The following is a 16,054-nucleotide window of genomic DNA, read 5'->3' as shown; positions in this document are numbered from 1 at the left end:
AGAGGCAGCCGGGCTAAGTGCACCAGGGAGAGGGGGCCTCCGCAGCCGACCGTGGCTCTCCTGCCCCATCGCGCTCGTCCTGTGGCCAGCACTTCCCCGGAACAAACCCAAGCGCCTCCCTCAGCCATTAATAACCTCCTCTGCATTAATGAATTGTGAACACAAGGCTGGCCATTAAGACAGCACAGGAAAATTCTTTGTGTTGCAAAGGCTTTTTCTCTGGACACCCATTACTGTTATGCAAACCCTCCCTGCATGGGGTAGGGTCCTGCTGCCTTTTTATTTGAGAGTTTCCATGGAACCCTCAATAAGGAAACACACTAACTGCATGCCTGGCCAGGACGGGCCCTCTCTGACCATCCCAAAATACAAAACTTATCACTGCCTGTGAAGCCCCAGAGAAGGAATGGGTGCCCTGCCCAGGAAATCCTACCAGGGACAGGAAGGAACCCCCATCATTGCCAAATTTGGAACAAGGAAGGTTACAAGAAAAAGATAAGTGACAGCTGCAATAAACTGCAGAGAAATGGAAGACATTTGGAGGAAGCAGACATTTCACAGGCTCCTTTAAAGGTGAGTGGGACCCAGGGACTTGGAAATGAGAACGGAGAGATGTGATGATAATGATAGCATTTACTGAGCATCTCTCATGTACCACACACTGTTCCAAGAGCCTCAGGTGTTCTAGCTCACATGCTTCTCATTCAGTCCTATGACTTCAGTCTTATTATGATCAAGATCCCCATCTTATAGCTGACAAGAGGCAGAGACTCCCAGGACCGTGCTCAAGACTTACATGGCTAGGGAACAGAAGGACGAGGACTCACACAAGGCGGGCCACCCCAGAGCGCTTGCTTGAGGCCACTGTGCTAGTCGGCTGCTTGATAATTAAAGGATAATTAAAGGAGGAAACCCCCACAAGTGCCTGGTTTTCAATTACGTAGCTCTGTCCCCGGTGGGCAGTTTCCCAGCCTGAGGTAGCCAGCTGCCTCACTCCCTGATGGGCACAGCCCAGTGCCTGTCCGGGGCCTGCCCAGCAGAGCCTGGAAGCTAGCCTGCCACGCCTCCACGCATGGACACTCTGCTTGACCAGCCATCCTGGAGGGGCAGTGACCTCCTGTCCTTCAAGGATGCCACCCCCACCTCCCACCTTTCCCTGGCTCCCTATTGCCCGAGCAGGCCTGCTGACCTATCCATGCACGCACCACCTCAACCACCCCCCACGCCAAGCCTGCTAAATGAATATCCCTGGCACTCCGCCCCAGAGCTGTGTCTCAGCTACCCTGACCAAGCCCTGGGACCTGGCCGGCAGCAGAGCACAGTCCCCCAAACACAGGATGATGGGGCTGCGGCAGAGGGCAAAGCTCTGGAAAGTCTCTGCACTCACTCCCTGGCCTGACGCAAAACCGCCGAGTCGAGCTTCGCTGCCACGGCAGTTCTGAGATGCCATGGTGCAATTCTCAGTCTGATCTTGGTTTCCCCAGCTCTCTAGCTGCTTCCAAACCCCAGACCCCTTCTTTCAACAGGTTTCTCCAAGGAATCAAAATGAGTCTCTCTACTTTGCTAAGAAAACCATATTCCAGAGCTTTCTGCTACTGACTCCTCAGTCTGTGTGCCGCTGAGTCTCAGCAAAATGGCTGGCCGAGAGACTTGCTCCCCTTCATATTTTCTGGGCTACTTCCCCCCATAATCCATTGGTATGTTCTGGGCCACAGTCACAGAGCTTCTAGGGCCCAGCCTGTCCACCCCACTCACATTGGAAACAGGGTTTGGCATCACCACACAGCTCTGTATTCTGGGAGGCAAGTGTTGGGGGGTGGGGGGTGGAGCTCATTCCCTCTACATCCAACATCCCTGCTGGCCCTTCCCCTTCTCCAGCACAGCCTGCTCAAGGAGCATGATAGCCAGTATTCCAAGAATGCTCCTGTTTTCAGAGCACATTCAAAGTCCAAAGACTTCCAGACAAGTGAATAGCCATACAACTACGTTAAAGGACATAAGCCTTCAGGGACTGCAGCTTAAAGGAACTCAGCAAACTCAACAACCCCCAAGCTATCCCACAAATGCCCCTGGAGGTTCTCTTAATATTTCCCAGAGAAAGATGTCGCATCTGTCACAACAACGCCTGAACCAAAAGACCAGAACCCCCAACTCAGAGTCCTTTGACTTGTAACTATACATAATGCTCTCCAGGCAGTTAGCTCTGGGAACAGTAGCTGAGGGGCTCCAAATGCTCCCTGAGAGGACTGATCCTGCCCTGGAGCACAGAGAGCCAGGCATTTCCTTCACACTCTGGCCAGCTGTTGGCTTCAGCACAGGACAGTTTTTGCTTAGATCCTCAGCCCCTGGTCTGGAGCTACAGGTCCAGAGTGTCAGAGGAGTGGCACCTAGGTGCTGTCTAGGGTGGGGCCAGACCTCAGTGGCCCACCCAGGATACTTGCTGTCTTCAACCCAGGGCCATACGATCCCACTAGGACCACAGAGTCTAGGAAAGGAGACATGAGCACTAGTTTGAGTCTGTAGCTGACACTGAGTTTGATTTATTTCTTCTGGGTTATTTGCAAGTCGCCACAGCCCTGGAGAAGTGAGTTGGGATCTCCAGGCTGGAGGGACTGTGGCGCTCAGCTTACAATGGTCCTGGTCTCTGATAGTCCTGGGTAAGTCTAGACTCCTCCCCAGGGCTCATACCCAGTGGACTCACAGCTGTCCTTACTTGCTGGGGAAAAGGGGAGTAGGGGTCCAAGGTCCCTACCAACAGGTGCCCATCCGAGAGAAAATGAATACATGGTGTCTGGATGAAAGGGCACATTAGGATCCTGTGGAGGGCAACCTAGACCCCAAAGGGGAGACCTAGCCGAATAAGCCATGTGTGAGCACGTGACTTTCCCTCCCTGAGCTTCAGTTTCTCATTTGTGACAAGAGGGATGGGCTTAGAAGCCCAGAGAGGTGCCTTCTAACACCAGTAGGCATGAAGCATCTCCGAGTTAGGTGAGCAGTCCCCCGGTTGGCCAGCACCCCTGGGAAGCAGGGCTCAGGCCACTAGTTCTGCCAGCATTGGTTGACCAGCCACCTCTGGGGGTGTACTGAGGGAAGGGAGGCCAGGTCATAGCCCAGAAGTCCTGGCACCAAGCCAGGCCCTAGAAAATCGGGGGTATTCCTCTCTTGGGCCTATGCACTTCATTTCTGTAGCCTGGGGAAGCCTGGGAAAAGAAGGTGCAGGAGACTGAAATCTTCCCTGTCCCCAGACCACTTAATAAATGTTCCACAAAACAACCAGGTGTTGGACCCCAGGGTATCTAGAAACTGACTCATAGGCACACACTTGTTTCCCAGGTCCTGAGGCAGAGGCCGGACGTCCCAAGCCGGACCTCCAGGGAAAGCAAAGCCCACCAGGACTAGAGCCCGGGAGTTCTGACCAGCTGACTCCGAGACTTCCAGCTCAGAAAACCTTGCTTCCAGAAGTGCCACCACATGGGGTCGGGGGCTTCTAGAAGGCAAAGATGCCCCAGCCGACACCAGCTGTTATCTCACACCAAAATATCAAGCCAGACCAACTGCTCAGACCAACTGTGTGCCGCTTTGGCCTAAAGACTTGGAGATCACATTTAAAAGATGGGACTATCTAGGGCCCCCTTGGTGGTGGTTAAGCGTCTGACTTCAGCTCAGGTCGTGATCTCACGGTTCGTGAGTTCAAGCCCCACGTAGGGCTCTGTCCTGACAGCCCAGATCTTGGAGCCTGCTTTGAATTCTGTGTCTCCCTCTGCCCCGTCCCCACTTGCTCACACGTGTGTGCTCTCTCCCTCTCTCTCAAAAACAAATACACAAAAAAAATGTTTTAATAAAAAAAAGATGGGAATATCTTAACTAAAAATCCATACTTCTAACTTCTCCAGAAAGTTCAGTAGTTCTGGCAGTGCTGTGTCCTCATACCCACTCGGCCACCATCAGCTGGCCTGAGTAACAGCTGACCCTCGAGCGGGAAAAGTGCTCCTGCAGTCCACCCCCAGCCCCACATGTGCCCAGCCCAAATCTGAGAGTGCCCCTTAACGTGCTCCTCAAATAACTGTTTCTGACAGTAGAGAAGTGTGTCTTTTCCCGTGCCTTTCTCAAAAGCGTGTAAATGACATATAGACCAAGAGGGTTATATCACTCAAGAAAAGTGAACGAGAGCTCATTCGTATGTGGGGAAGTGAAGACAATGCCTACACACATTCACTTCACTCACCGCCTGCCTGGCTCTGGAAACATCTGAGCACGTCACCTGCCCCAACATATGACTGCAGTCAGGAAGGACTTCTCACGGGCACACACAGGCTGCCCAAGCGAGAGCCAGGACAACATACAAAGATACACCCGGTTTGGCGAGCACACTGTGACTGATGTCACTTCTGCAAGCTCTTACACTCCCCAAGTTCCACCCCGTGTGTCCCCTTAACAAGGGCAGCATCAAAGGAAAGTCTGTTTCTAATGAGGCAGGCACAGGACAGGCCCCAGGGGTCAGAGCCCGGCCAGAAAAGTTTAGGGAAGGGCCAGAGGGGAGTACATATCAGTGAGGGAAGAAGAGGAGGGGGTGACAGATTTAACCTTTACCAGCCTCTCTCACCAGCCCCTGCCTCTGTCCTGGGTCTTCACTCAGAAGATACAAGCCTCTGTCTCCCTCTCACCACCACCCTGGGCCTCCCGGCTGCAGACAATGTCATGCCCTCCCTGCCCAGCAACCTGGCCCTCTCTCCCCTCCTCGAGCCACTACAGGCCTCTCCGTGGGTCCCAGCTTGGCTAGCCAGAGAGCCCAGCCATGGGCTGCCATAGCAGAGACATGGGAATCACCTCCAACTCACGAGGCTGGAGTCGGGCAAGCAAAGAACATTTAGAAAAGAGATGGTTACTCTCAGGAGCTGAGCTGGCCCCCACCGAAGCAGAGAGGATTTGGGAGACAGACACAGGATTGCCCCTCTGCCCAGACCAGTCCCTGACATGATACTGAAGTCCCACTGATCATCTTCCAGAAGCCCCTTCCAATTGGGACTCCACCTCCATAGTGCCCTATCATCCTACTGTGTCCTGTGAATATGTTCCAAGGTCACTCTGCGAGGGGCTCTACACGGCCCCTGGAGAATCTGGGCCCTGGAGCTGAAGGAAGCATTAGAAAGGGCACAGGGCCCAGAGCTGGACGGACAGAGGTGAGCCTCATCCATTCATGCCAGCTGTCTAAGGGAGGGGATTTGCCCGCTACCGGGACCATTCAGAAGTGGCTCCGGGCCTTGGGGCCCCACCTCCTACAGTAGAAAACCCAAACCCAAGAGCATGGCCTCCAGCCTTCAAGATTTGGTCCCTGTAGGACACCTCCACCTTATCTGTGGGTTCTCTCCCATGGGCACCCAACATACCGACCATTCTCTAAACAAGCCTCGTTCTCCTCCCCTCTCCTGGCATTCTGCATGTGCTGTTCTCTAAGCCTAAAATGCCCTTCTTTCTCTTCTAGAGACTCTACAGGGAAGTTCCTTCATGCCCTCATTCAGCTTCCAGAAACCACATTTGCAATGCAGTTGCCATTGTGCGCACACACGCGTGTGTGACCCCCCGCAAGGGCAGGAGACCCCAGATCCTAATGCAGAACAAACAGGGGACACCCTAGGAAGGCCCTCTCCCACTGCCCATTTCCAGGAATAAGCTTACAGCCTACACCTGCACTTGTAGCTCCCAGAACCCCTATGACAGACAAACCCCAAGAGTAGCAGTAACCCGCACTGCCTCAGACCCACGGTAGAACCCAGCCCCACTCCTGGCCAGCACAACTGCCTGGCCTCATCACAGAAGCAGTAAGTTTGAGGCCAAGAATTTACACACAGTGGATGGGCACATTCATCCGGTGGGGCTGCCCCAGAAGTCGCCAAAAGTTCCTCTCTCTGGGCCTGACAAAACATCGCTGATGGCTTGCATCCTTCAGACAACAGCTATTAAGAAGAGAGCAAATCCTGGAAAATCATAAATCCTAACAGTTCAGATCTCTGCCATCAGGAGTCCCCAGGGAGGCAGGTGGGCGAGCCACCCATAGGGAGAGGGTCCTCATAAGCTGGGGACAACCGCCCACCCAGGCCTCACCCATGAGCTGCAGGTTAACCCCCAAAACTGCTCAATGAGAAGGAACAGCCTGTGAACATGGAGGGGTCTCTTCGGAAACAACCACCGCTCAGACATTCCCCATCGGGTGCAGGGTTACCTAAGACATTCACCCACAATCTCAGGCCATGCAGAAATCAAACAAGACAGCACATTTGGAAACGGATGCTCTGCAGGGTGCTGGCTGTGACTGACAGGAGAAAAGGGAGCTGCACCAGCCCTAGGTACAACGATGGATGGAACTGAGAAAACGGGATGACCGCACAATCTCCACACCCCCTTGGAGACAGTGGCAAGCCAGCAAAGCCCCAGCCCTGCCCTGCCAGCCAACAGAGACGAAGCTTACCTTTCAGAGAGGCAACGTGTGACAGAGCCTGGGCATACGTGGCCGTATTCAGGAGGGTCCCCGGCAAGCAAGAGGGGAAGAAGGGTCCTGTGGGACCCACAGTTCTCCCCAGGCTGCTAGAGAAAGAAACGCACACTGAGTTCCCGACCCTGTGTCCCCCTCAAGCCTCCAGACCCCAGGGCCCCACCAGCCTCACCTCTGTTGGGCTTCCAGGACCTCTTTCTTGCTCCGGGCCTGGTCCCCGGGGGGCGGGGAGTTGATGTTTCGCACAGGCGGGGGTGTCACCTCTGCCATGGGCTCCTTGGCTCCTGGCTCTTGGTCGGAAGCTCCTCTCTCTGTTTTCCTCCATTTGGCCCTTCGGTTCTGGAACCAAACCTGAGTCCCCAGTCGAAATGCATACGCAATGGAGGCAGAAAGTAAGACAGGAGGAGAGAACCAGACTGAAACTCACATGCCTGGTTCCCGTACCCAGTGCTCACTGCTCACCTTGCAGCAGGTGTGGGGGACACAGCCTCCTCTCTCCAAAAGATCTCCCAAAGCAGTGCCCTCTGAACTGCAGTTTCAGACCCAGAGAGGGGTCAGAAGATCAGTGTAGGAGGCACGACAGGCATTTTTTTAATGACTGTTAAACCACAGAAAGAAGCCAAATGCATGGCCCATGAAAGGGTGCAAGTGTTGTCTTGTGGAAATGCTCAGTGTATTCAAGGGCATTATTTGATGTGAAATGTACTTCCTATGGTTGGGGAGGAGGGAGGTGAGGGAATCATCATCCAAGCAGTTTGTAAAACACTGCCCTGGGGTTTCCTCGTCAAAAATACTCATTCACTCTTCCGGCGGCTTTTCCTAAGCACCTGAGTGTGTCTGTCCTCAAACCTGGGGTTTAACCCTGAAATCATCTCTGACACATCACGACAAGCTCATGACCAGCAGCCCAGCACACCCATGAGAAACACTGACTCTGGAGTCAGCCTTAGTTTAGTGTGAATCTGGTTTAGAATCTACCCCAACTCTATAAGGCAGGTAGATCTATCCCTGCTTTTGAGATGAGAAAATTAAGCACAGACAGGTTAATCGACTGGCCCAAGGTCATTTAGGTGGTAAGTGGCAGACACACAGCTTGAAGACCAGTGGTTTGTCTAGGGACTATGACCCAAACTCCTTGGGGGTAATAACAGTGGCCACCCCCAAGCACTGTTAGGACAGAGAGGCACGAAAAACACTGAGCACTGTGCCCGACACACAGCCATCAATCAGTCACTCAGTAAACATCAGGTAGCATTATCCCTGCCATCCTCAGGTTAGCAGGAGGCTTATGATTCACCTGCTTTAAGTGCCTTCTTAGAGACTGGTGTGGAAATCTTCAAGCTTTGCCCATCAGGACGGCATCTACAGAAGGCCAGCCTCATGGTAGCCAGGCAGACGGGGCCCAAGGTGTTCCCAGAGGTCAGTGGAATTCTGCCGCTCTTTACCCAGCAAAACCTCTTCCCTCCTCTCCTGGGGAACCATGCCTGGCTTTAAAAAAACGCTTGGCTAGACCTCCCTCCTCCTCTCCCGGGGGGAAATCCTCTCCTCCTCCGCCTCACGCTGGCCCAGAAGAGAGCCTGGGTCCCGGGGCTAAGCCCTCTGCCAGCCCACCCCACTTCTGAATTTTCATTCTCCTCTAACTGGGTTTCTTTCGTTTTTAATCGAGTTGGCTTTTAATTGCACATATCAGCAACCATTGAATAATGATTTTATCTATATTCTAAATTTAGGGCAGTTAAATGCAAAGCAAAATGCAGACACTTTCTTGTGTCTTAATTGAATGAAGGTCACAGCTATAACAACATTTAATTGAGCTATTTTTCATTATCATATTTTAATGACTTTGCACTGACAGTTCGCCTGCTTCTGAGGAAAGAGCATGATGGAGTCGTTTATTTCCCTATTTAGTTATTGTTTGACAACATCAGCTTCGATTAAGACCCTGCTTTATAGAACATTAATCATATTTGAATGAGCAAGGGGTATAAATGTAAACACATCTCCCTTCCCGCCACCGAGGCCCACGTCCCCACACGGAGGCTCACTCACGAAACAAATACTTCACAGCCATTGTCTGTTTGCATAATAGCCAACAACAGCCGGCACAACAAATCCCCGCTTTAATTGTTACCACCCCTATCTCACCCTTGCACCTTTCAGGGAGAAGTTATGATCTTCCACTTCTGAATGCTCAATAATTGTGTCATTTATCTCAATTTGCAGTTCAGTCTTTAGGCAGCTATTGGCAAGCTGGCATTAAATAAAGAAGGGATAGACAACATCCTGGCCAAAGGAGATTTTCATTTCCAAATAATAATCAGTTTAATTTGCCCGCATATGACCAATGATTCATGTTCAGATTTAATAATCAGGATCACATAATCTGATTATAGGGGAAATAATTTGTTTACAACCCCCAATTTACTGCTCAGAATTCCATTATCTCTCTTCAGCCATTGGTTTTTAAGAGATACTAACATGACCCAGGGGAACCAAAAGCAAACTATTATATTTCCTACAATTAGATCTTTGCATAGTCTTAACCCCAAGCCCCTACATAAAAAAGAACAGAAACAGCATGGAGGAAACCCCATAAATAAAATGAATATATAATTGTGCTCAAAGAATAGCTCTCCCGGAGAGGCGGCGCTGCGAATCTGTTCCTCCCGTGCTCGGGCACATCTGCTGGGCTCGACGGGTTTGTGCACTTAAACATAATCACCGTGTGGCTTCCAGAAAAAAATCCTGCTTAGAGACGGCCACCGTGAGCCGTGCTCAGCTCTGAGGCAGCCCTTTCGCTGCTGCCGTTTAAAGATTTTTAAATTGCACACGTTCTTCGGATCCACTTCGCTGAAAGAGCCCACGTCCAGGGGAAAAGTTGGACATGATGCAATTTCTGGAAAGCAGATCCTACCCTGTTCCCATCTGAAAACACAGTTCTCTGCAATTGACCGGCCTTACCCCAGAGCGGTCAGAGCTGCTTTGAGAATAGCATCTCAGCTCTTTTTTTTTTTTTTTTCCAAAGCAAGGAAATGGATGTGCATTGATGTAATTTAGTACCTTAGAGACGCGGACAAATTAGTGTAGAACATTATCACTAGTTAATTATGAATGACCGATTAATCAACCTAATCTAATATTCCACATTATGTTGATGTTATTAAAGTGCATCATGAAAATGACAGATAGTCTTCATTTGCTTTCTTTGGCCAAATGTGCACTCTGCAGTCATGATGTCAAAAAAAAAAAAAAAGTTTGCCAGTTTTAATATTAGAGAGTTAAATAATTAAAAAGAAGGTTTACCTGCACTCTGGCTTCTGTGAGGTTTATTTTCATGGCCAGCTCTTCTCTGGTGAAGACATCAGGGTAGTGTGTTTGGGCAAAAACTGCCTCAAGAGCTTCCAGCTGGTAACAGGCAAAAATATTTACCGGTGAGAGGCTGTGGCTAGGTGAGAGGAAGCAGATGCATAGTGCAAATTTGCTAGGAGCGGTGAGGAAGTGGTTTAGAGGATGAAATAGGGGAGGAGGAGGGAGAAGAGAGCTCTTCGAGAAGACGCCACAGAATTAAAATTTTAACCACGGATGATGGAGGAGCTAAGACTTACAACATCGGTGCTCCCCCAAGAAATAAGAATAAGGGGAGAAGCACAAATATTCATTTGCTTTTCCATTTACATATCTTCATAGGAATCAAAGCCTAAGAGTGGCCTTACGAATCAGAGCGACCCACACAGCTTTCCCCATAAGACAGAGGAGAATAGAAACAACTAACAGAGGTCCTCACTGTGCCAGTCCCACAGAAACAAGCTAGAGGTATTTGGGTTACTTTCCTGACGGCTCCCAGTTTGCTCCAGGGGTGGCACAGACCTAAGGGAAAGAGCCCAGGTCCAGGAAACACACTATGAGGGTCCCGGTTCTAGCCCTTCCGTTTATGGACAGCAAGACCTTCTACAAATCAGACAACTTTGGGGGCCCCGGTCTTCCCATCTCTCTACTTGGAATAAGAATGTCCTACCTGAATTTCTCAAAGGGTGATTTCAAGGTTCAAATGATATTGCTGATGTGGAAACGTTCCCCAAACTAGCAACCTCAGGCACATGTGAGCGATCATTATTACCGATTCACTCACTGCCTGGCGTCGTGAAGTCCAAATCACCTGCCCTCTCCCCAGACAGATTTCTTGACACATAGAGTGTTCAAGAACGATCCAGTTACCATAGTTGCCTTTATTTTAAAACACAAAGAAGAGCTGCTCAAACTCTGGGTTTTTTGGAGGCAGGAAGTAGCCGACTCTCAGAAAGGGAACGCCATCATTACCTGCTGAAGAGTAAATGTCGTCCGGTTCCGGCGCTGTTTTCTGCGCAGAAACCCATCATCGAAATCTCCTGGAGAGTGGTTGCCAAAGGGTGCAGTGCCTACTGGGAGCAAACTGAATCAGCCTGAGCAGAGGACCTCCCTGTTCTCACACCAACCCCCGACACACCTGCTCTATTCGGAGGCACCTCCAGGCATAGTCCCGTCTGTCCCAGAGCGTCTTTCTCTGCTGCTCTCATGAAGGGCCCTTCTTTTCTACTGTCTCCTGCTCTCTCCCTCTCCCAATAACCTTTGACTTCAGGCCCAACTATGCCTATTTCATAGGGCGGATGGCAACCTTACTCCCCCCAGGATGGCCAAATCGCCTTCTTGTCAAATTCCAGACTCTGTGCCAGGAAAAATCACGGGCTTGAGGCAGAGCCTTCACCTGTCCTCTGGTTTCCAGCTGCACCTCCGTCCACTGTGTTTTTATCTCATCCCCTACCTACCTCTGACTCTTTCATAGAAGCCTCAACAGCTCCCTATTGCTTACCTGTTAACTTTCCCTTGTTTCTATAAACAACAAAGCTTAACAGCTGGGGGCGGGGGAGGAAAGAAAACACCAAGAGCTTTCACTGCACATTTCTCCTAGAACTTCAGGACACGAGGAGGTAAGAAGTTTATAAATGAATATTAATTACCGTTGGTCACAGCTCATCAGCACCATAGTGGATCTGTTATATTGATGTCAATTAACAAGAGGTCTGCACCAATAGCTACTGTCCTGAATTCCAAGCAGGCTTAGACACGGCCACTCTCTCCCCTCTCCCCAGGCTCATAAAGGACCCACTGCTCTCCACTTCCCTGAAAAGAAAGGCGTCCTGTCCACCGTCCTCCCCAACAACCTCCCAAGCCAGAACAGAGTTTGGCCCCAAACATGCATTCACATCATTTTCCAAATCTGCACCATGTGCTCAACAGTCTACAATGGCCTCTTAGAAAAACAAATGAGCAAGTTCCCATTAGCCCGTGCATGCTGTACCTGCCATGGGCTCTGGTCTCAGAATCACTGCGTGTTTGGCATTAGCAGCCGGCAAGCCACACAGGCAACCTCCCTCAGAAAGACCTGAGTCCCAAAGAAGCAAGGTTCTCCGGGCTCTTTAAAATTCTATCCACTAACAGGGGTCCCTCCTACTTATTATCCTGCTCTACAGTGCCACACACATCCTTTGCCATAATACCCCATGCTTCCCTGAAGCCTTCTGTTCCATCTTCTTGTCCAAACTGCACTCTTCCTAAAAACCCTAGTTACAAATATTTCTCTCCCCTCATTGGAAACTTCAAAAGGACAGCCCCAAAGCGGTCTTATTTCCAGTATTTTGCGGGAAACCAAACTGTCTCCTTTTGAAACAAAGCACTTGATTGGCGAGGACAGAATGCAGGCTCTCAGATGCTCCAATCGTTATCTGCCTCAGCCTTCTAACTTACACCTGCCGGTCCTAAATTGTTTCACAATGCGTACACATAATATCTGTAGGTGAAACATCATATGTCAAATTGGATCCTAAAAAAGACTGATGGTCCATCAAATGAATAAAAACAAACAGAAAAGAGGAAAACCTTTGAAGAAACTTTTTACTTAAAAATAAGTAGACGTGTTGATAACACTACGAAAATGTTAAACCTTGCCGATAATTAAACAAAACAGAACAATGAACTGCTATTTTCACCATTCTGGCAAACATAAGATGCATAATGTTACCCAGTACAGTTAATGGTATAATAAAATGTGTGTGTTCATTAACTATTTGTAGGAGCATTAATTGGTGCAGCCTTATTAGAGGGGTAATTTGACAATATTCATCAAAAATTTAAGGGCACATACACATATTTAATCTGTGAATAAGTGTTCCAAAATAGAAAAAGAAGAACATTCCTGGCAACATGGCGATGGGGGCAGGGGGGGAACTACTGGAAACAGCCAAAGTTCCCATCAGTACAACATATAATGGAATATTACACAGCTGTTTAAAAGAAATCAGTAGATCTGTATATATTGACATGGAATAATCCCCAAAATACAGGTTACAAAGTAAAAAAAAAAAAAAAAAAAAAAAAAAAGCAAAGTCCCAAATGATACGGCAATATGATCTCAACACAAATAAAGCATAACATATGGGGGGGGGGGTGTGTTTTTCATGAAGGAATCATAAGAAACCAACAATAGAGAGTATCTTTAGAAAAGAGGTGGAAGGAGGATTTCACTTTTGAATGCAGTTTTCTCTTCTATTTGAATTTCCTTAGCAGGTATATGCAGTACTTTTTAATTCAATATCAGTAGAATCCCAGAAGTGAGATTATGAGTCATGCCTTGCTTTCTCCTTTATGCCTCTCTAGATTAATAAGAAATGAAAATTAAAAAGCTGAGAGCCTGAGCGAGATGTCATATTCCAAAGGTCGGTTCTCGGCCTTTCTATCTGCCGCAGATCACCTCCTCCCCAGCAACATTAGAGTAACATACAACACCACTTCTGCAAAACTGGCTCAGAAAGACATCTTCAAAGGGATAAAAAGGTTCTTAAAGACACCTCCTTTTCTTCTGGTTGAAGAATCAGCACTGAGGTGGGATGTGCCTCGGGTGAGGTGGGAAGGAAGGGTGAGCAGCATACAGCTCAGTGCACGGAAGCCATGATAAGGCCGGGCCACGACCCTCCTTAAGTGACTTCTGCAACCCACCCTGCGGACAGGGCTTCCCCTTAATTATCCAAGCAGCCCACCACGCGCTAAATACCCAAATCTTTGCCTTCCCCTCTTTAACCAGAAGAGTAGGCTGCGATATGTCAGTCAGTTCAAATCCCCCCTCCGGACCTGGGGTACAATGTCAGGGAGTGCACCTTTTAACCTCTTCATAAAACAGATCGGCCTGGGTCCTTGGAGATTAAAGGACTTGAAACGTAGGCAAGTGTCTGGTCTCCCCTTCTTAGGAATGCTGACCCGAGTTAGCAGGGTTTAAACACTGATCCTTAGCCTCCTTTAGAAAATTCTACTGAATTCTTAAAAGCTTCCACGGTTAAGACAAAACAAACTTTCTGAAATCCCTGTGCATGTTGGCCAACTGAGGCTCAGCTACTGCTCTAGGTAACTGGAGAAAAGGCGGACTAGTGTCCTCGGATATCTCCGGGTCCCTCAGTGCCTCACCACCTCTGCCCTCCCCCATGCCTCCCTCAACGTCCTGGCCTCCAACATTCTCCCACCCCACAAATAAATCGTAGGAGTAGGTTGTCAAAGCCTAGCCTGGTATTGTTCCCAGTTAGAAAAGTTCTAATAGTGCATGGCTGAGACTCTTGTTCTGAGGAAGATGCTGTTAAAAGGCCAGAATGTGTGGCTTTGCATTTGTCTGACGCCGGCTCTTGGGGGTCCCCCAGGCCCTGTGTGGGGGCACCAGAGAGCCAAGCTGTCCCCTTCTCACAAACCTACTTCCACCTAACAATCCAGTGCAGAGACCACACAAGGGATCCTGAGGCAAAATTTCTTCTGAGGCCTGGAGACCCTCAAAGTCTCAAACCCTGGCCACGGGGCTCCCCCTGGGAGTGGGGAGTGGTTGGCATCTGGGATCAGGAAATCCAGTGAGTCACAGGGAGGAGCCAAGCCAGGGCACTCGAGGGGTGCGGGGGTGCGCAGGGCCACCTAGATCCAGAGAGCCACGGTGGACCAGGACAGACGTTACAGCTTCCCTGAGCAGCACTGCCCTGTGCTTCCAAGTGGGAGCAGACTACCATGGGTCGGGCTCAGGGTCCATGTCAGACCATGCGGGCCAACTCCCTAGTCTACCTTGGCTTTTCTGGATATTTGCAAAACACCGTGAAAGATTGATGCGGCCCCCAGGGCGGGGGAGACCCGATTAGAGGCGTGACACCAGCATCTGTGCTGGGAGGACCGGCGGGTCCCTGCTGTGCCAATAGCCCGGGGCCGCCGACTGGCCCAGGCGGGGAGGGAGGTGGGAGGCAGGTGGTGACAGGGTGGAAGGCTGGAGTGGGATGTAGGGAGGAGGCCAGGGGCACCCGTATCCAACGCCCAGCGGCTGCGACCCTAGCAGAGCGGGAACCCAACCACCCACCTGCCACACCGCCGCTCTGGCCCTTTCTGGCCAGCACCGGCCGTTCGGAGCGGCCCCAGGCACGGCGCTTACTCACCCTCTAGCTGTGGCGGACAGTGGAAATAAAACATCGCCGACGGCCAGATCAGCTGGACGGCGGGGCCCGGGGAGAGTGACCGCTGGACAGACAAGGGGCGCGTAACTCCGGCCTGGCTGCAAGGCAAGCATCGATAGAATCTAAGTCTCACTCTGCCTGCGCCCCGGACTGGCCCTAGTGCGCACTGGGCGTCCTCCTCCTGGAAACCACCCTTCCCCCCCCCCCCCAACGCCCTAAGTCCACTGTGGGGACTGGAGGGGACGTGGCAGCCCCACCTCAAGCCCGGTCCCCTTGGGACAGCCCCTCCGTTCGGGTCCACCTCCTGGACAGCCATGCCCCCACCTCGGCCCCAACACCAAACCTGGGAAATCTGGCTCCCGGCTCTCAGGGGTCCCCCCCTCCCCGCTCAAGCTTTGCACCCAGGCCACCGCAGCTGGGTCCAGCGAACGCGCCAGGGCATCGGAGCGAGCTGCAGCCCTGGCCAGGAAGGCAGCCGAGCCCCAAGGCCAGGCGCGCGGGGCCGGGTGAGTGGGTCGGGAGCCGCGCGTACCTCGGTGGGCTGCGGGCGAGGAAGGCCGGAGCGTGACTGCCTCCCGTCTGCACGCTGGGCTCGGCTGGAAGCGGGCGGGGCTCGGCGCGGCTGGCGCCCGCAGGACCAGAAAAGTGACTCGGGAAGTGGCCAGATGTCTTGCTGTCTGTCTACAGCGCGCGCCGCGGCTCAGCACTCGCCTTTATAATCTCACGCATAATTGGCCTTAATCTGATTATTTCCAGCGCTGTCTACAGCGAGTAACTTGGATAGGTCTATTGGGCCTTACAAATGGCCCACGTGGTGTTAAAAAAAAAAATCCATCATTTCTCAGCAAACATCAGAAATGTTTTCCTTCTTTTAAAAGAGGATAGAAACAACCAGCACTACCACCACCCCCAAAAAGGCATTATTTTCTGAACACTCCACCCACACCCACCCCGAGTCCCCTCTGACTCAAACCTTCTTTCTCCGTGAAAAGCTTGGATATGGGCTCGCCCTTGTCAGGCCTGGCGACTCCCGGGCTGCGAATTGACAAAGCGCTGCTAA

The 16,054-nt window shown here is 51.0% G+C and overlaps 1 protein-coding gene across 1 annotated transcript in view; it reads right to left on the bottom strand.

The window, feature by feature from the left end:
* DRGX (dorsal root ganglia homeobox) overlaps positions 1–15,010 on the bottom strand; it is a 31,516-nt gene extending 16,506 nt beyond the window's left edge. Inside the window, exons 1-5 of the mRNA XM_060642197.3 lie at positions 14,977–15,010; positions 10,808–10,905; positions 9,794–9,895; positions 6,663–6,841; positions 6,467–6,579 (exon numbers count right to left, since the gene is read on the bottom strand). Of these exons, the coding sequence (XP_060498180.1) occupies positions 6,467–6,579; positions 6,663–6,841; positions 9,794–9,895; positions 10,808–10,905; positions 14,977–15,010 (526 nt within the window). The remainder of the gene's footprint in view (positions 1–6,466; positions 6,580–6,662; positions 6,842–9,793; positions 9,896–10,807; positions 10,906–14,976) is intronic.
* Positions 15,011–16,054: the final 1,044 nt, after the last annotated feature.

This window comes from Panthera onca, chromosome D2 (genome assembly GCF_046562875.1).
Source record: "Panthera onca isolate mPanOnc1 chromosome D2, mPanOnc1 haplotype 2, whole genome shotgun sequence".
In the NCBI taxonomy this organism is placed as follows: domain Eukaryota; kingdom Metazoa; phylum Chordata; class Mammalia; order Carnivora; family Felidae; genus Panthera; species Panthera onca.
Note: the sequence above shows the minus strand (reverse complement) of the source record. Positions and strands in the feature narration are given on the sequence as shown.